At 38.9% G+C, this 19,788-nt stretch overlaps 1 protein-coding gene and 1 pseudogene across 4 annotated transcripts; both read right to left on the reverse strand.

Annotated features, from left to right (window-relative positions):
- Positions 1–19,788, reverse strand: part of LOC110767940 (DEAD-box ATP-dependent RNA helicase 35-like) — a 75,037-nt pseudogene that overhangs the window by 26,228 nt on the left and 29,021 nt on the right.
- Positions 200–15,357, reverse strand: LOC110747906 (DNA gyrase subunit A, chloroplastic/mitochondrial-like). Of its 4 annotated transcripts, none has more exons than XM_088249244.1 (12): positions 14,854–15,357; positions 14,674–14,743; positions 14,523–14,588; positions 13,396–13,496; positions 12,905–12,991; positions 11,767–11,837; positions 11,133–11,241; positions 10,963–11,025; positions 10,421–10,486; positions 3,973–4,061; positions 1,754–1,846; positions 200–481 (listed from the first exon to the last, which is right to left on the reverse strand). In XM_088249244.1, the coding sequence occupies exons 4-10, from the start codon at positions 13,420–13,422 to the stop codon at positions 4,038–4,040; spliced, it is 447 nt and encodes a 148-aa protein (XP_088105370.1). In that variant the 5' UTR covers positions 13,423–13,496; positions 14,523–14,588; positions 14,674–14,743; positions 14,854–15,357; the 3' UTR covers positions 200–481; positions 1,754–1,846; positions 3,973–4,037. The 4 variants fall into 4 exon arrangements, with proteins under 4 accessions (XP_088105370.1, XP_088105368.1, XP_088105367.1 ...); XM_088249242.1 differs by lacking the exon at positions 3,973–4,061 and adding an exon at positions 13,753–13,864; XM_088249241.1 differs by lacking the exon at positions 3,973–4,061.

The raw sequence follows: 19,788 nt of genomic DNA on the forward strand, positions 1-19,788 counted from the left end.
TTCTACTCTAACTTTAACACCCAATTTTTTTATAGTTCATCCGGTAATACGTATACTAATTGAGACCAAGTATATTTTTTTATATAAGAAGCTTGCAGTCTTTCTGAAACCAAAGCTACTTTCCCTATTCTAAAGGGAAAATAAGGATACCCAGTAAGTATAACAAAATAAAACAATTTTACACTGTAACCAAACAATAAAACCAAGGAAAATAAACAAACCAATATAATAGATATTCCAATATTTCTCTTCCATGACATATATAATGAAAAATAGATACAAACAAAATCTTGAAAAGCATTGAATAAACAAAACATTAAATTAATTAATAAAAAATTAAACAGCATTGAACGCCTATCATCTGGAATAACATCTATGTCATCAAGGTGGCCACTATCATCTGGAAAAGCATTTCCTCCAGCATTGAACGCCTTGGACTGGAAAACTTGCTTTTTAACTCATTTGCTTCTTGTTCAATCAACTGATTGAAATAAAAAAAATATAAAAACAGGATTGTAATTCAATTTGAACCATATGGAGGCAATTAAAGTATCTTCCCTACAAACAGTATGATAGTCATCTTAAGAACATTTAAGGGTAGATGAAAAAAGGTGAAAATGATGATACAAAGACAGCCTATGCACCCAATTTTTTTCCGTAACAGGTTTTTAAATCAACAAATGATCAACATCCCACTTCCAACCCAATTAAATGCATTCTACACTGCCTTAACAGGGGCGTGGCGCAGGAGGTCCGACCTAATCAAATGTGCACTTTTGAAAATAATATAATACAAAGAAGCTCATTGAAAAATAACTATCTGAAGGATTACAAAACAGTCTTAAAACTATGTACAATAATCAGAAGAAATATATAATACAAAAGTGTATAACTCAGTAGATTTATTTCAAAACATGGGGAAGAATTCAGACACATATATAGAAATACGGGAATCGATACGTATGTCTAAACATAATGTGTAATGAAAAATTCAGACACGAAACTGGGTAAGGTGTAAGCTGGGGAATCTTGCAACTAGAGTTATATATGGCTTCACAAGTTATTGTTAAGTTTTCAAATTAGAGCATTCAACCCAAAATCAATTGGCAATAGGAGGCCCATATTTCACGGCTTCAGCTTGGGAAACAGATCTTTGAACACAGTTGATTCGCTACGGAATACATTTAAGAAAAAGGAAATCAAAACACCAGGGTATGGACAGAATACAGATAAAAAAGTCTGCATTCCAGAGCTGATTTCAAAGAAAACCAAACCCTAGACATCAAGGAAATTTGAATAACAAAATTGGAAAACATGATTACATTCTGTTACTGAACTGGAACTCTCATCTACTCCCAAAAAAGCCTCGCTAAGTAAGGCATTAAATGAACCCTACCCCTAAGAACCAAGTTCGAAAAAAATAACAGAATATTGGAAGGTTCTGATTAGTTAAACCATAAGCATCCTTAAACTTCTGTTGCACTAGACCCCAGGTGCCAAAAAAAATTTCACATGTTGTAGGAAAGAAATTTCATTGATCAAAAGAAGCAAACACAAAGCTCATGACAAAAAATCTACTGCACCAAAAAAAGTTCTTCGCAGCAGAAGCTAGAAAGCCAAAAAACAGAAAAACAACGCATGTAGAATAGAAGTTTAATGACAAAGCCAGAAAATCATGTCTCAGTGCTTTTGAACCACCACTTCTACTCAAGCTGAAGAAAATGAAAAAACTCAAAAACATAGGGGAGCTCACCGCTCCTTAGACCAGATGATGCAATTGCATTGCTAGAAGATTCTCTTAGTATACGTATTACTGCATCCAAATTATCCAGGCCCACAACAATGCCTATTTCAACAAGAAAACACATATGAACTATGAGTTGTAGTGTGGTGACATAAATATAAATCCAGTAAAATAGTTACAATAACACAGCAGTACACAAAGACAAGCTACCAATATCTTAATGCTAGAATATCATAATCTCAATACAACAATGAATGAGTTAAGCATCAATACTTAGGAGTGAAGAACCAAATATTAACCGTTCCCTGCATGCTTTAAAACCAAAAGAGTAAAATTAAATAAAAAACAGTAACCAGATAGGTATGAGGTAAGACAAACTATCCAAGATTTGAAGCCATTAAATGTCCCAACAGAGTAATATGAAAGCAGAGCAAAAACATTATCCCTGAAATCAGAATCTATATTTTCCAATGAACGTTTTGCTGAATAGAATTACATAGTTAATAGGTCAACAACAAGTTTGCCAACCCGTGGAAGTGAAGTATTTTTGAATTACCAAAAAGTTTGCCACACTAGATCAACAACATATTTTTGAATTACTCAAATGGCAATTTAATAAGGCATATATCTTCAGATGATGGCCTCTTGACAGTTTATCTTTTTCTTTCAACATTGAGGTCTCTTCAAAGTTTGGACAATACCTTTCTGCTTTTAAGTTTTGAATGCGTTCAAATAAATCATAAGAATTTCACTATCCAAGAACACTTCCCAAATTGTAGTTGATTTCAACGCATCACCTCGTCAATTTTTTCAAAGACACTACGATACTAGTCAAACTGTCAGTACCTAAAAGTGCCTCATGTGGTTCCTCTACAAATAATACTAACATTAAAGGAGACGAAGCAGTGCAGTAAAAACAAAAACACATAAAAAACCATATAAAGTCAAGTAAGAACTGATGAAAGCAGCAGCCCAAGTAGCGGGAATTACAAAATGATTTCTTGAAGGAAAACAAATTCCAGCAAGAAAAACATTTTCTTGAAATAGCTTACCTACAAATATATTAAAATAGCATATACGCATGAGTGAGCAAGTGGGTCAGTGGGTGGGCATTTATACTAAAGAGACTAAACTTAGGTAGTCACCTGCAGCAACTCCTTTAGACCCATCTGCTTAGGTTGCCCATTATGAATACAGCGAATGGACAAAATACCAAATGAAAATCCAAGCATTGTGATGAATCATTTGAGCAAGAAAGTTCAATCAATAAAATATGGTGTACTTCTAGAACAACGGAAAGCCATAATTTAGTAACACCAGAATCATTTTGAACGAAGAAATTGATCCAATCAGATCGTTAATAAATATCATTATGTGTGGCATTGCAATGAAGGCTACAATGTACACATGCTTCTTGGTTGCACCACTATGTGGATCATATCTAAACAAATTTCTAATACTAAAAATTTCTAAGGCTACGTTCTAGTGATATTCGCAATATTTCACTTACATTTCTGTTTTCTTCAATGAAAAAAATGGCAGCTTACTGCCATGGACAGGTATTCCACACCTTCACAAAATTACCTTATGTTTGTCCACTTGTATCTCCCAAAACCCACTCCAATCTCAAAAACAACACCTTATAAAATATTTCATACAAGCTGGAAACCAAACTCAGTGGCCTAAATTTACTCTTTCCCATTGAACCTTTTGCCTTTGCAATAAGGCATGTGTATGTCTAATAGGTTATTGCATTTATCACCCATCCTTTTGGAACATTTCAAAGGCTTTCATTGAATTTGCCTCCAAAATATCCCAATTCCCAACAATGTTGAAACAAATCAAATGAAAAACCAACAGGCCCAGAGCCTTCAAAACGACGGCTTTGTGTTTAGTTTTGTCATACAATCCTTGTACACCTCTACCAATATTTGGGATATTTTTATTACAGCTCAGCTTTTGACTAAAATTATTTAATTCAACGACAATAGACTAATTTAATTTTCTTTATAAAATTAGTTTCCAAACCAAAATATCTTGGTTCCTTGAAGTTATAATATTCAATCAAAGTAATAACTTTCAAGGCCAAAATGCAAGTTTCAATTTTTAGCCCTAGAAATCAACTAGATTAGTATAGGGAGAGAAATTGCACACACCAATGAAGAACCAAAAGCCAGAATCTTAAGTCTCTACCGCTGTTCTTGAATGATGATAAAGATATCACTCACCCAACCATGTTACAACTAAAGCTGCATTGAAGAGATGTGAGGCGATAAAGATTATTCAGAAGAATTCATGGGTCAGATCCTTGCCTGAGCTGAAAAGAGGATGAAAACAGATCATAATCCAATTGCAGAACCCGTTTTTTATTTGAGAAGAATAGCAAAACCATTTTACTAGGTAAATCCCCATAGTATTGTGAATTCTTCAGAATGTTAGTATTTAAAAGCTACAAAGTACAAGCTTGTTTAAGTCATCATGCATAGGGGGAGAGACCGGGTAGTGAGGAGTGTGAGACACATCCCTAGAGTTTTTAGGATTGAAGCTAAAACTTTTTGTATTCAGATTGATGATTTATCTTTCGGGGGGTCTATTTTGATTAGTGAGAGACTCAAAGAGAAAGTTTTCCACATATCCGTCGAACTGGGATGTGCCCGGTGGATTTTAAATCAGATACAAGATGTTGTGGGCAGGGGGGAACAGAGCTTCTTTCGAAAATTTAGAGGAGACTCCTATCAACTGTGGATGGAGAAATCAAGCAATAAGAACGGACACTTTCTGAGGTTGTCGAAATGTCTGCATGGAGTTGTATCGTCCGTTGTATGTCCACAGGGTACAAGAGGGATGGGGTGGAGAAAACTGGAGGAAAGCTTAGAGATAGTCTTATTCGGCGAAACCGCCTTAAAGAGTGGACCTGAGTTTAGGAGAGAGAACCAGAATGAGTCGGCTGCTAGAACTATTACCACAACTAAGTCATACAAGGAGGCGGTGCAAACAAAAGCGGAAAAGGAGAAGGCAGATACTATAGTGGAACAACACAACTTGTCCCAATCAGCCACGGGAAGCGAAATGCAAAACTGGAGTTGGGTGGTAGCCTGTGAAAGACAAGTAGTACACCAGACTTGGAAGGACATTGAAAAAGCCTTGGGAAGCTGGCTCCATTTCAGAGTAGAGCTATTTCCATACCAAAATAACAGAGCTTTTTTCGCTTGCAACAGTAAGGAGGAGGCAACAAGGGTAGGGAGAGCAAGTAAGTTGAAGATAGATGGACAACCAGAGGTGTTATTATGGTGCTGGGAGCAAAGTTTGAAGAATAACATAACAAAAGTGGTAAGTTATGGGGGATGGATTGCTGTCACTGGGCTTCCGATTCATTGGTGGTCCAAAAAGTACCTTGAACGAATTGGTGACGCCTGCGGGGGTCTGCTGGAGGTAAGTTGGAACACGGAGAAGCTGAAATATCTCTTTGAAGCCAAACTGAAAGTCAGGAAGAACTTGGTCGGTTTCTTACCCGAATTACTCAAACTAGCAGAAGGAAATGAGGTGTATTATGTTCAAATCAGACCGATTTCACCGGCGATAAGACCATCCCAGCCAGATCGTAATAACCCACTGGATTTTAATCCGGCGCCGACTTGGGTCAGAGCAAACCGCCGGGAAAAACAGAAGACAAAGGAAGGAGGGCCTTATTTCGAGGCTGCCTCGATAGATGGCAGATATACAGGAAAAAGAAACGCATGCGGGTCCGCTGATCTCCAGGTCACGTGGATACCACCACTGGTTTGTGGCAGCAACATGGAAACATGCACGCTTAACCAACAGTCGCGTGCAACATCAAAAGAATTGTACAACGTGGAAGTTAGGGACAGAGGGGTGTTCAAAGATACCAGCTTGGGCAACAGAGAAGCTGAAGTTGGGCCCAAAGGCAGGGGGAGGATAATGGGCCTAAGTCACCAAATTGAAAAGAACAAACAGGTTTGGGAAGCCCATGATATTTTATTGCTGCCAACAAACAAGCCCACTCGCAACAGTGACTTTGGAGTGGGCCTGAGAAGCAAGTGGGTGGATCTAAAGTCCCCTACATCAGAGTCAAGATTCTTTACAAGATTTGGACAGAACAAAAGCAAAGGAAGGGGTCTAGCACGTGCTTTCCCCTACAGCTTTGGAAATCAACGTGAGCAGATTAAGGAAGGTGGCTCAAAAAAACAAAGTAAAAGAAAAGGGCCACTCGTGCTGAACCATTCTGACAAAGACTCTGTAGATGGTTTCGTGCAACAGGAGGGATCTGATGAAGAGGAAGTTGGCCTCATCGATGGAACTCAGAAAAGTTTCTGTGACCTATCAGATGCAGAAACACAAACTGATATGGAGTTTATGGGCGGCTACTTCAAGACTCAGGATCCAGGGTCAGTTTCGGGACTCGAATCAGATCGGGATTTGGGCAACTGCACAGAAATGGATAATCAGGAAGAATCCTCAAGCTCTGAGATGGTGTCTGAGTACGAAGATACAGTGGATTTGGAGGTTATGGGGGAAGAAGTAACAGGGGAATACTACCTACAACAGTTGTTTCTTGAGAAGGGAGACCAGCAAGAGGGGATGAATCAGGAGCTGGGCTCAACACATGTTGAGAATAAGGAAGGTGGCCACAATGGAAATCTGAAAATCTTGGAATCAATGTTAGAAAATATGGACCTGAGATGGGCGAAAGAGAACAGCTGTACAGAGAACAACCAAGATGGAAAAAGTGTGAAAAAAAGAAAAGGAAAACGAGAATTGGAAAATCTGAAATTCGGGGTGAGTTATGAAAGGAAAAGAGAGAAAGGAAAAGAGGGCAGCAACTCAGTGATCCAATGAAGATAGTAAGCTGGAATGTTAGGGGCTTGGGAGGGAGGAAAAAAAGAGAGGTGGTCAAGAAGCTGCTAAAGACGCAGGGTGCAGATATTGTGTTGATCCAGGAAACAAAAAAGATGTCCATTGACCGGAAATTAATTGGAAGTATCTGGGGAACGAGATTTAAGGAATGGGTCTTTACCCCATCTTGCGGGTCGTCAGGAGGGATTCTAGTCATGTGGAATACAAAAGCTATTAAGGTGAATGAGTCTTTGGTGGGCTCATACACGACCTCCATCAATTGTAAAGACACAGAAGGAAAAGAGTGGTGGCTGACAGGGGTGTATGGACCAAACGGTTCAAGAGAAAGAATTTTGCTGTGGGAAGAATTGGCTGCTTTATATGGGTTATGTGGCTCGAAATGGTGCATTGGAGGAGATTTTAATATTACTAGATCCCCATCTGAAAAATCTAATGGGGGAAGAATCACAAGGAGTATGACTGTGTTTAATGACTTCATAAGGGAGACAAACCTATGTGATCCAGTTCTTCACAATGCCGCTTTTACATGGTCAAATATGAGGGAGAATGCAGTTTTAAGAAAGTTGGACAGGTTCTTGTTCAATCCACATTGGGAGGAATTATTTCCGCACGCCAGGCTGGTGGCTCTCCCTAGGGTAATCTCTGACCACTGCCCTATCTTATTGGATCTGAATGCAAAGAAATGGGGACCGGTGCCTTTTAAATTTGAGAATTGGTGGCTGAAGCAGCACGACTTCAGAGGAAAATTCAAAGAATGGTGGTTAGAAGAGCATCAACAAGGGTGGGAAGGTTTCAAGTTCATGAAGAAATTAAAGACTGTGAAAGATAGAGTGAAGGCTTGGAGTAAAGAAATTAACAGTGAGCTGAACTCTGAATTGAAACAAGCAGAGGTTCGAATTAAGGATCTAGACCGAATGGAGGAGGGGGGCCATCTATCACAAGTCGGAAGACAGGAAAGAGCTCAGTTGAGGATAAGATATGAAGAGCTGGTTTTCAAAGAAGAGAGTATGTGGAGACAAAGAGCAAAGGTGGTGTGGGCAAAAGAGGGGGACACAAACTCAAAGTGTTTTCATAGAATTGTAAACTGCAGAAAGAAGCGAAACTTAATTGAAAAATTGGAATTGGCAGATGGGTCCTTAACTGGGGATGATGGCAGAATAGAACAGGAAATATTGCTATATTTCAAGAACCTATACACAAGTGAGGACCGGGATAGGCCTAGACTAGATGGTCTAGACTGGAGTGCCTTGGAGGAGACGAAGGCTTCATGGTTGGAAAGACCTTTTGAAGAAGAGGAAATTAAAAGAGCTGTCTTCGAGTGCGGGAAGGATAAGTCTCCAGGCCCTGACGGTATGTCCTTGGCCTGTTTTCAACACTGCTGGTCGATCGTAAAAGGCGATCTAGTGAGGGTGTTTGAGGAATTTCATGAGTCAGGTGTGGTGAATAGGGTTACTAACGAGACCTACATCTGCCTAATACCTAAAAAGGTCGATGCACTCAAAGTGGGCGATTTTAGACCTATTAGCTTGATCTCAAGCCTGTACAAAATCATAGCAAAGGTCTTGGCAGCGCGCTTGAGAGAGGTGTTGGAGGACACCATTCCTCAAACGCAAGGTGCCTTCATAAAGAATAGGCAGATTTTGGATGCGGTATTGATTGCTAATGAGGTGGTGGAGGAAACGAGAAAGAAGAAGCAAAAGGGGTTCGTATTCAAGATTGACTTTGAGAAAGCCTACGACCATGTTGATTGGGGCTTTCTGGATTATGTGCTGGAAAAAAAGGCCTTTGGTCTGACTTGGCGGAAATGGATAAAAGGGTGCCTTCAATCTGCAAACTACTCAGTTTTATTAAACGGAAGGCCAAGGGGAAAGTTTGGAGCCTCTAGGGGAATCAGACAAGGAGACCCTTTGTCTCCTTTTCTGTTTACTTTGGTAGCAGACTCACTGAGCAGACTCTGCACAAGGGCCAGAGAAAGGGGTTTGGTGGAGGGGCTGGTTGTGGGAAGAGATAGGGTGATGGTTTCACACCTTCAGTTTGCAGATGACACTATTTTTTTCCTATCTCACAAGGAAGGAAATCTTCGCAATCTTCTAAATATTCTGGAGGTTTTCAACTTGTGTTCTGGTCTGAAAATAAATAGAGGAAAATGCTCAATTGTTGGAATTAATGCAGAAAACAGTGAAGTAGAGGGCCTGTCCGTTGAGATAGGTTGTGGCAAAGGAAGCTGGCCTCTGACTTACCTTGGGCTGCCTCTTGGGGGAAAACCTAGGAGCTTACCTTTTTGGGACCCGGTTTTAGAGAAAGTAGAACGAAGGTTAGAAGGTTGGAGCAAGGCGTTTCTATCTCGAGGGGGAAGATTGACTCTAATTCAGGCAGTATTGAGCAGCCTACCAACCTACTATTTATCACTATTCCGAATTCCAGCTAGTGTGGCAAAACGGCTGGAGAAGACAATCAGAAACTTTCTGTGGGAAGGTGTGGAGGAAGGTAGGAAGGACCACTTGGTGAAATGGGAGGTAGTGTCCTTACCAAAGGAAAATGGGGGACTCGGGATTGGAAATCTAAGGAAACGTAATGAGGCCTTACTTGGGAAGTGGCTATGGAGATTCCAAAATGAAACCAATACCCTCTGGTACGATGTGATTAAGAGTAAGTATGGGTTACAGGTGAATGGGTGGGACTCTAAAATAATATCGGTAGGCTCCAGCCGATGTCCATGGACTGAAATAATCAAAGTTTTGGGTTATTTTGCTGCTTGTTGTCGCCTCAAGGTCGGAAATGGTGAAAGAGTAAGATTTTGGGAAGATGTGTGGCTGGGAGATACGACTTTGGGGGAGAGGTTCCCTCGCCTTTTCCGACTATCTCGTAAACAAAATGCCAAAATCGCAGACATCTCTATAGACAGGAATGCCCTCCCACTAAGCTGGGACTTTGGGTTCCGTAGAAACCTAAGGGATGAGGAAATAGAGGAACTATCTGAGCTACTTTTCAGATTGGAACAGGTCGTGTTGGTCCTTAGTAGATGCGACACCAGAGTTTGGAACTTAGAGCCCTCAGGAGTATTCTCCTGTACTTCTTTTACTAGGCACCTGATGGTAAATCCCCATCCAAATCTCTGCTTCCCTCCAGCTGTAATCTGGAAATCTAAAGCTCCCCCTAAGGTAAAAGTACTAGTTTGGCTAATCGCTCAAGGCAGAATTAACACTTGCGACTTGGTCCAAAGGAAAAGACCCAGCTGGTATTTCTCTCCTAATTGGTGTGTCCTGTGCAAAAAAGAAAATGAATCTGTGGATCACCTCTTTGTGCTATGTCCCTTTGCCTCGTCCCTGTGGGCTAAGCTATCCCGGGAGACGGGGATAACTTGGGGAAACTTTGCAACCTGTAGTGAGGTGTTGGAAGCCAGGTTCAGATTCTTTGGTGGGAGGAGGAAGGGTTTAGTGTTGGGAAACTGTGCCATGATGGCAATTTTCTGGCAAATATGGGGGGAAAGGAATAGGAGAATTTTTGAGAATGTGATGGGGGACGAGGTAGAGATGATATGGGATCGTATCCAAGTCTGGGCATCTCTTTGGGCCTCTGTTTCTGTAGAATTTAAGGATATCAGCTTTCAGCTTATCCACCTAGATTGGAAAGCAGTAGTGTTGTAGTGCAGAGCTTTTTCTTTCTGTTTTGTAAGATGGCCTCCTTGGCCATCTCGTGTTTTTCGCTCTTCCTATTTGAATAATACTGTTTCTTTTCAAAAAAAAAAGCTACAAAGTACAGAGGAGAACAGAATTAAAAATAAATAAATAAATTGCACACCTCAATGACAACACGCATTCCAGAACGATCACTTTCATCCCTAATATCGCTTATTCCTTCTAAACTCTGTAGAAAAAAGGAAAAAAGTATAAAGAAAAGGGGAAAAAGAAAAGAACTAAAACGAGATAAGAATTAACAACAATGTATGACCTTATTACTTTAATAGTTTCATGTGAGTGATACAGCAGTTAGAAGTGCAATGCATCAACACAAAAATGGTGAAATTTGGAACAAAGAGATAATACCTGTAACTAGAGAATTCTTGGGAAGATGATAAACAGAGACAATCAGTATTATTATATGAGGTCAACATGATATCAACAAAATAACTTAAATGAATATAACGGTACTTATTGGATTTAATATAGTCACATATTAAATAAGAATTATAATACTAACAAATGAATTTGGACCCTAAACACTGGAACCTTTCAGATTACAATCAAATAACATATATAAAAACCAATCACAAAACTACTTTTTAAAGAAAAATTACAATCCAGCACTTTTAAAGGATCATTTGCTACTTGCAAGAATGTCACCTTATTTTCCACAAGTTCGGCTATCTTCAACACGTGGGCTGATTTGTTGGTTTGGTGAGGGATCTGACTCATTCAAAAAATATAAAATCACTAAAAAAATAAACTCTTTCATGAGAATCTAAGACTACATGCATATTTAATGCAAACCAGACAAGAAGACCAAGGCAAACCTCCTTTATGATACTTGCACTTCTCTTTGTTCTAGAATCAAGCAATTCAACATCAGTTTTCCCTCTGACCACAATGCATCCTTTCCCAGTTCGATATGCCTCCAAAATGCTTCACAAAATGAACATTTATCCAAAAATTATTGATTGCACAAACATGAATGTCCATGAATGTTCTTACACATATGCACAAGAACAAATACGTATATAAGGAAGATACCGCCAGCATAAGCAAAAGGGATAATTCTGCCACTATGATAATCCTTTATTACTCTCATCATTTGTATCATATTACATCTTCAATAACACTAGTATATACAATTTTACCCTATCTTCACCTTAAGCTCAAGTTTCTAGGCAATTTTACTTATTCAGAAAAATGAAACAAAACTGTTTGTGCGAACAGAGTAGTATACTCCATGAATTTAGCAGCAAGTATGCAACATAAGACATATCACCACTGCCCATCATCACATTCATTTTGAAGGCATCCCTTTAGTACTACCTATTCAAACGTTATACAGAAACTGGAAAAAACCAAGGAAAGAACTACTACAAGGAGGAGGCTACCCCTTTTTCGTCAAAGCTTACTAGAATGAACCATGCTTCAGATAGCGAAGGAATGGTTCCAACTTACACAAGGTTTCCCATAATCAGTCCTCCAGTTGGAAAATCAGGCCCTGGCATGTATTCCAGTAATTCTTGCAACTGTCACAGGGAAAACCAATTGTCAAATACTCGAAAGGAAAAATGAAATGGAAAATAAAGAAAACACAAAAACAAAAATGGGTCGATAGAAAGCAAAGTTCTTTTTAGTTAACTTAAAGGGTCGATAATAATATCACTCACCCAACCATTCTTTTTTAGAAAATTTTTTCATTTTCATTAATTTAAATATTTCCAGCAATATTTTCAGTGACATCACGATTTTAATCCTTGAATATAACAAAGGGAATGGTACACTAGATTCATTTCAACTATCTTATAAGTTGACAGAAAAGAAGCAATTTTTCCACGGAGACAAAGATTCAAGTTTACGTCAAAGTCTCTTCCCCAACAATATGTTGTGATAGTTCAGTGAGGGATACCTAAATGCTGTCTGTTCTCCAAGTTAGTGCATATTGTGTAAAATGTAAGGATAGGATGAAGATCATTGTTTGCACATAGTCAGGTAGCTTTAAACTTGAGGTGTTTACTATTCAAGGAGGCTGGAGTCAGTTGGGTAAGTCCACAAGGGTGCCCTTCATTAATTAGTGAAAGTCTTGCTGCTTCTGGTAGAGGAAATAAGGCTCGGGTCCTATAGGGTTGTTGCAAGATGGCTGTTTTGTGGGTGATCTGGATGAAGAGGAATGAGGGGATGGGGATAGAAGAGCTGTGGGAGAGGGTGATGTTTTTGTCGTCCCTTTGGGCTTCACTTACATCAGATTTCGGGGATCTTTTCCTTTCTATTTTGCTAAATTGGGAGTCATCTATAGGATATTGTGGTTTTGTAGGTTTCGTTGTTTTTTTTTTAATCATTTGTAGTTTGTTTTTGGTGGACTCCTTGTTCACTATCCCTTGTCCATGTTAGATTATCTTTTAATAAAATTTGTTTCTTTTCAACCCAAAAAAAAAGAGGGAGACAGTCCTTTGAAGGATACAGCACGTTGTTGTAATTATTATCAACACCCATAATAAAGTACAGCAGAACTTCAATTTTTAAAAAGAAACTAATTGAAACATACCCTAATTAATATGAAAAATGAAATAAATAAATAAAAGGTCTCGCCACTTACTGTAGCTTCTGGATTGTGAATTAACACACTAAGAACATCTACCAACTCTCCAAGATTATGCGGAGGAATGTTGGTTGCCATGCTAACCTGAAAATTAATTTAGCCATATGTGAATTGAAGATATACAATTATTGAGGAAGAACAAGAACAAAACACAAGCAGCAGCTTTTGATCATGAAGGACAATGAAACCTAAGAAAAATACCGCAATCCCAGAAGCACCATTCAGTAATAAAGTTGGAAGTCGAGCAGGTAAAACTGATGGCTCTTTTTGTGAATTATCAAAATTCGGAGTAAAATTAACCCACGCCAAATGAAAAGGAGGGGATGTGAGAGAGAGAGAGAGAGAGAGAGAGAGAGAGAGAGAGAGAGAGAGAGAGGTTGCCCCGTTTCTGGAATAGCATATAACCTAAAGATCTTAATATTCATCTCGTTATCATGATTATTCACAACCCATACGGTGTTCAAAGTAACTAAAATATCTGAACATACCTTCAATCTGCACTCTGAGTAACTCATGGCAGCTGCAGGATCAGCATCAATCGACCCGAAATTCCCTTGCCCTTGAATTAGTGGGAATCGAGGGAGAAATCCTGGCAAATTAAGTTTCAAAGCAATCAGGAGACCACGTGAACTAAATAACTAATTATAATGTGATCTAAATCAATATTTACAAAGACAAAAGGTTCAAAAACAAATGGACTAGAATCCAGAAAGCTGGAATTATTTGATACGAGGATTTTTTTTTCCAAAAAAGAAGTAATGAAATTTTATTAAAGACATTTAGGGGCATCGCCTAGTATATACAGCAAATAAACATAGAGATAGAACATGAAAAGAGGCAGCAACTGATGGTGCTTGTCCATTCAAAGAATTATCAATGATGTTGAGCTTCCATTCTCCCAATTGATTGTTCCATCCCTCAAAAGCTCTTTGGTACTTAATTTCCAGCCATGGATGCCTAAAGATGCACAATTTATTTTTATTTTTCTATGGTAAGAAAAAATCTATTGAAAAACAAAATAAAGTATATCCACTGGATAGATTGTCCACCAAAACAATACATCAACATAACGGGAAGAGCAAAACAAGATTAATTGAATTTCTCTCACAATTGGAACCCCAAAAACAGATTAGACTGTACAGGTGCTTTCCAAAACTCGAAGACACAGAAGCCCAGAGTTAAGACAAAAATCATACTTTACCCCATAATACCTCCATCCCCACACCACTATAATTCACAAAAATCTTATTACTCCTCTCCAGCCAAATTACAAAAAGTTGCAGAGAGTATTTATCTATAACCATTATAATTACACTTTTCAAAAAACCTACGTCATCCAGAGAAGACATGGTTAGCACAAGATGACAGCATTGAAATATCCGCAAACAAAGAAAGAATATATCGCACTGTTTCAGATTTATTCTAAAGAAACTAACTCCTACAGCTGGGAAAACTAAAATAATGTAACTAATGAGAATGGAACACTACAAGGAGGCCATCCGGAAAAAAAGAGATTGCAGAGGTTGAAGTATTTTTTGTATTTGCTACTAGCTTATCCGTTTTTACTTCTGTGTAATGAATTCACATATTGGTTAATAGAAAAACTTATTGTTACCTGAGCCATTCGCACCAAGGAATCATAGACAGCAGTGTCACCATGGGGATGAAATTTTCCTAGAACCTGCATCAAAGCATTTTCTATCTTAATCGTAAATATAAATATTGTGGATTCATACAAAAGAAACAGAAAGCCTCTGGTTACTAACCTCTCCAACAACTCTAGCGCATTTCTTGAACGGTTTTCAAGATGCAAGCCCCAATTCATGCATTGCATACCTGTAGTTTGAGAACAATACAGAACAAATTAAACATCACTCACAGAAATTCTTTTCTTCCCAGCAAATTTTCTCAGGAACCAAACAATCTACTAAGCAAACATCACTCACAAAATACGACGGTGCACAGGCTTCAAACCGTAGCGAACATCCGGCAGGGCGCGGCCGAGCTGGACAGACGTAGTGTAGGCCATGTACGCTTCAGTGGCCTCCTTGTGGAGCTCAACACGAACGATTCTTTCTTCGCTGTTCTCACTTGTGTCCTTGACCAGCACACTTCCATTCCCATTCTGCCCCTCGCCTGGGTCCTCCTTTTGGGGGGGTCGTCCATGGTAGGGGTTTGGGGGGAAACTGAGGGTTTCATAGAGATTAGGGCTGAAGGCGCCATTTTGGCTAGGGGCCGGACAAATTAAATTTTCTATGGAACAAGGGCCGGAATGCCGTTTAATTAAATTTTTTATTAACAAAACGAACGCTTGGTGAGCCTTTGAAATTTTCTATATTTTTTGTTGGTGCCATCTGTGTGAATAATAAATTTTTGGGCTCAAAGTGGAGGTAATTTGGAATTTTTGGGAAATTTTTGGGGAAAAGAAAATCAATGAAACTGGTGTTCTAGCTTCATATGTACAGAAAAGTGAACAAAACGTGCATTCTAGCACCTTATGTAAATAAAACTTTTATTAAACTAGCGTTTTGGCTTCATATGTATTACAACTCATTGAAATGGGTGTTCCGGCTCCATATGTCATGCCACGAAACACCCGTAATGTGACAACGACGCATGCCTTGAAAATCCCGAGAATACAACGTCCAATCACCAAGACGTCATACTCCCAAGTATTCCCAAGACACGTTAAGCCCTTTTTGTTTAAATTAAAATGGGTTGGATCAGAGTTTTAATGGCAGAGGAAAAATTAAAAACAAATTCTTAAGTTGAAACATGTTATTTAAAACCAACCCATAAGGCCACAAGTAAATTCAATAGTAAAAATACATTTATAAATCGATAAATGTTCCAGTCTAGGGTAATAACACTGCTAGTTTACTGTCGTGTTGATTAATACTTGTCATGTTGCTATTTCTAATACATGTCCACCAAAGAAAAGATGAAGAAAGAACAAACCAGACAAACTTAAAACAAGCCGAGCCCAGATTGTTAATACTATTATGTCATAGAAGTACATTGTTAATACTCTATTATAAAAGTACATTGTTAAACAAAAATGAGATCCATAACCGAAATAGTAACAAAAAATAAATCGATCATCAAAACTTAAAATACATTCCGAAAATCAACTAAAATCCAAAGATAAACACATAATTGAAGCAAAAGATAAAAAATCTCAAATCCAAACCAAACGACGACAATGACGATGATGATGACAACGATGGCGATGACGACGTGGCGAAAGAGGAGTAGAGCTCGAAGATGAGAAGTAGAGCTAAGAGCATCTGATCGAGGTTCGTTCGAGGTTTCGAACAATCCGGAAAAAAAAAATAGAATAGAAGCACGATTTTAGAACAAGAAATCGAAGGTGAAATATTGAAAATTGTAGATTAGAGATGAATAATATAGTTGGACCTGAGACTGAGCTTCAATGGAAGCTCCTCTTGCTCCAACACCGAGAAAGCACCAACGAGAAAGGAGAAAATGAATCAGATTTGGTTTTTTGTATTCTCTTCATAATTATCATGAATTTCATATTTTAAATTGCTTAAATACTTCAGATTTGATAATTTATATACAAATTTAGTTATATACCCAATCTTAGACATAGTCTAATAAAGAAACTCTATACCATTTAAAAACTATAAACACACCCAAAAATAGACAGCTGTCGATTTTTTCAATTTAATAGCTTTAAAAATTTATTTTACTTTGGAAGAACAAAATCTCATTAAAACTCTGTTTTGTATTTAAAAATTACTGTTTTGGGGAAAAAAAGAACCATTGACTTCAACAGTTCTTGCATTATATGTTGGCTCAATTTCCTTATCATTTCTATGTAGGTGAGAGCAAGATAGTCATTAGCTTCTTTTTATCTTTGAGATTACAAACAAGTAGGTTTACAATATTCCTATTAGACGTATATCCCTCCAAAGTTATTATAAATACAAGACTTGATTCTATGAAAGTCATTAGAGTTTTGACCTCATTCTATTTTAACACTTATAGTTTGGAGTTGATTTAGTTTCAACATCCCCAAGAAAATATATGCAAGACACCTGGTACTATGAATTAGTGCATTATGAAATTGAAGCACCATTTGGATTTCAGATACAAAATATATGCAAGGCAAGGCTCATTGCATGTAGGCATTCACAACTAGCATGTACATGTTGTGCGGAAGCGTCAATCGAGTGCGAGTGAAAAATAAACACAACTAGCAGGAGATAAAATGAACACAAACAACACCAACAAGAACACCAAGATTTATACTGGTTCGGCAATGCCTACATCCAGTTTGGAGACGACGGAGTATTCCACTATAATCAATGAGAACATACAACAGTGTTTATCACTCAATTTCCCAAAGACCCAAATAACCCAAGCTCACACATTTACAATAGGAAGAGAAACTGAAAATACAAAGCAAAGACAACTTGAGAGAATTTTCTTCTCTCTGCCGAATGGCTTCTTGCTGTTTCTCTCCCTCTACTTCCCTCCTTCAGCTGCTGCCATGCTTCTCAATTTATTGAGAAGCCAACGAGTGAAGACCAGCTAGTCAAATTATGAAGCCAACTATGAAGTCAGAAAGCCAACCAAGTTTGCATGGCTTTTGTCTCCCACGAGCTCCCATATGCTGCTGTCCAAAAGGCAAGTTGTAGCTGTCAATATTCTTCTGCAGCTGCAAAGCTCAATGTTTCTCTGCAAAGGTGCTGCAAAGATGTTATTCACCTGCAAAGCTGCTGCCTCCACTTACAGCAACCTCCCACAATATTTGGTCGGCTGACACAAGTCTTCCTTTGGCCATGTGATGGCTAGTGTGGCAGCCATCATGAAGAAACTATCAACACACGTGGGTGCAATTTTGAGCCAATAATCAACAATCTCCACCTTGGCTCAAATTGTACCAAACTCGTAATACTCCCAATGGTCGTCTCCCAATCCCCCATGGGGCAATCAACAAATTTTACAAATTCCAATCAAGTCTAAGCAATGCTTAAACTTGAGCAACGAAACTGGCTTTGTTAACCTATCAAATCGCATGTACCATTGTTTTGGAGACTGCTTCAAGCCATACAATGATTTTTGCAATTTGCAAACCCAATTTTCCTTTTCAGCAACCTTAAAACCTTCTGGCTGAGACATATAAATCTCTTCCTCCAAATCACCGTGTAAGAACGCCGTCTTGACATCAAGTTGAGCTAACTCGAGGTCAAACTGCACAACCAAAGCCAACAAAATACGAATAGAAGAATGTTTTACTACAGGAGAAAATACCTCGTTGTAGTCAATGCCTTCCTTCTGAGCGTAGCCTTTAGCTACCAATCTGGCTTTGAATCTTACATTGTCTTTTCCCAAAGATTCCATCTTCTTGGCATAAACCCATTTGCAACCAATTGCTTTCTTCCCCTTTGGTAACTGAACCAGCTTCCAAGTCTCATTTTTATGAAGAGATTTCATCTCCTCATCCATAGATTTCTTCCACTCCACGTTCTCTGAACTTCTGACAGCTTCTTTGAAGGCGGATGGAATATCATCTTCAATAACAGGAAGTGCATATGCCACAATATCAGTAAACCGAGCAGGCTTCCGAATTTCCCTTCTCTGTCTTCTGATTGCAATAAAATCTTGTTGCTGTGGAGGCTCTTGGGTAGGTGCCTCCTCTTCATCGTCCTCATCATCAGAATCAACTGCAGGACTAGTGTCTGTAACATCAGACCTTACTGGAACAACCGGAGTCTTTAGTAACTCCACCTGCTTTGAACTACTCATGGTCTTGGTCGCTTCAGTTTCACCTTCATGCTTGTTCTGATTAACCATAGCAGCCTCATCAAAAGTCACATCTCTGCTTACAACAAATTTCTTCTCATCTGGACACCAGAGTCGGTATCCCTTCACGCCAGTGCTAAAGCCCATAAATAGAGCTTTCTTTGCTCTTGGATCCAACTTGCTTTCCCTGACATGATAGTAAGCAGAACAACCAAATATGTGTAAATACTTGTAATCAGTACAAGGTTTACCAGACCATACCTCCATGGGCGTTTTGCCCTCGTTCGCAGCAGCCGGCAACCGATTAATGAGATGGCTTGCATAAGTAATCGCCTCAGCCCAAAACGCCATGCCTAAACCAGCATTAGACAACATACACCGAACTTTCTCAAGCAAAGTACGGTTCATGCGCTCCGCCACCCCATTCTGTTGCGGTGTCTCCCTAACCGTGAAGTGCCTCACAATACCCTCATCTTGACAAACTTTCAAGAAAGGATCAGACTTATATTCACCACCATTGTCTGATCTGAGAGTCTTGATCTTTCGACCGCTTTGCATTTCAATCATCTTTTTCCACTTCAGGAATATCTTTAAGACTTCATCTTTACGCTTCATGGTGTACACCCATATTCTTCTAGAGAAGTCATCAACAAAGGAGACAAAATAATGGCTACCTCCCCAAGATGCATTCTTGGAAGGTCCCCAAACATCAGTGTGAACATAATCAAGAATGCCTTTAGTGTTGTGAATAGCAGTGCCAAATTTTACTCTAGTTTGCTTACCCAACACACAGTGTTCACAGAATTCCAATTTGCATGCCTTTGCACCTTTCAATAAGCCTTGCTTCACCAATCCTTGCAACGCTTTTTCACCAGCATGCCCAAGACGCATATGCCATAACCTCGTAGTGTCTGTGCTATCTGCGTCAGCAGCTTCGGTGACAGCTGCTCCACCAATAACTGTACTCCCCTGCAAGAAATACAAGTTATTTCGTCTTGTACCTTTCATCACCACCAGTGCCCCGTACACAGCTTTAAGAACTCCACCCTCCATGGTGATCTTGAGACCCTTGGATTCCAAAGCACCCAATGAGATGAGATTCTTCTTCA

This window comes from Prunus avium, chromosome 2, assembly GCF_965620075.1.
Source record: "Prunus avium chromosome 2, drPruAviu1.hap1.1, whole genome shotgun sequence".
NCBI classification, from domain to species: domain Eukaryota; kingdom Viridiplantae; phylum Streptophyta; class Magnoliopsida; order Rosales; family Rosaceae; genus Prunus; species Prunus avium.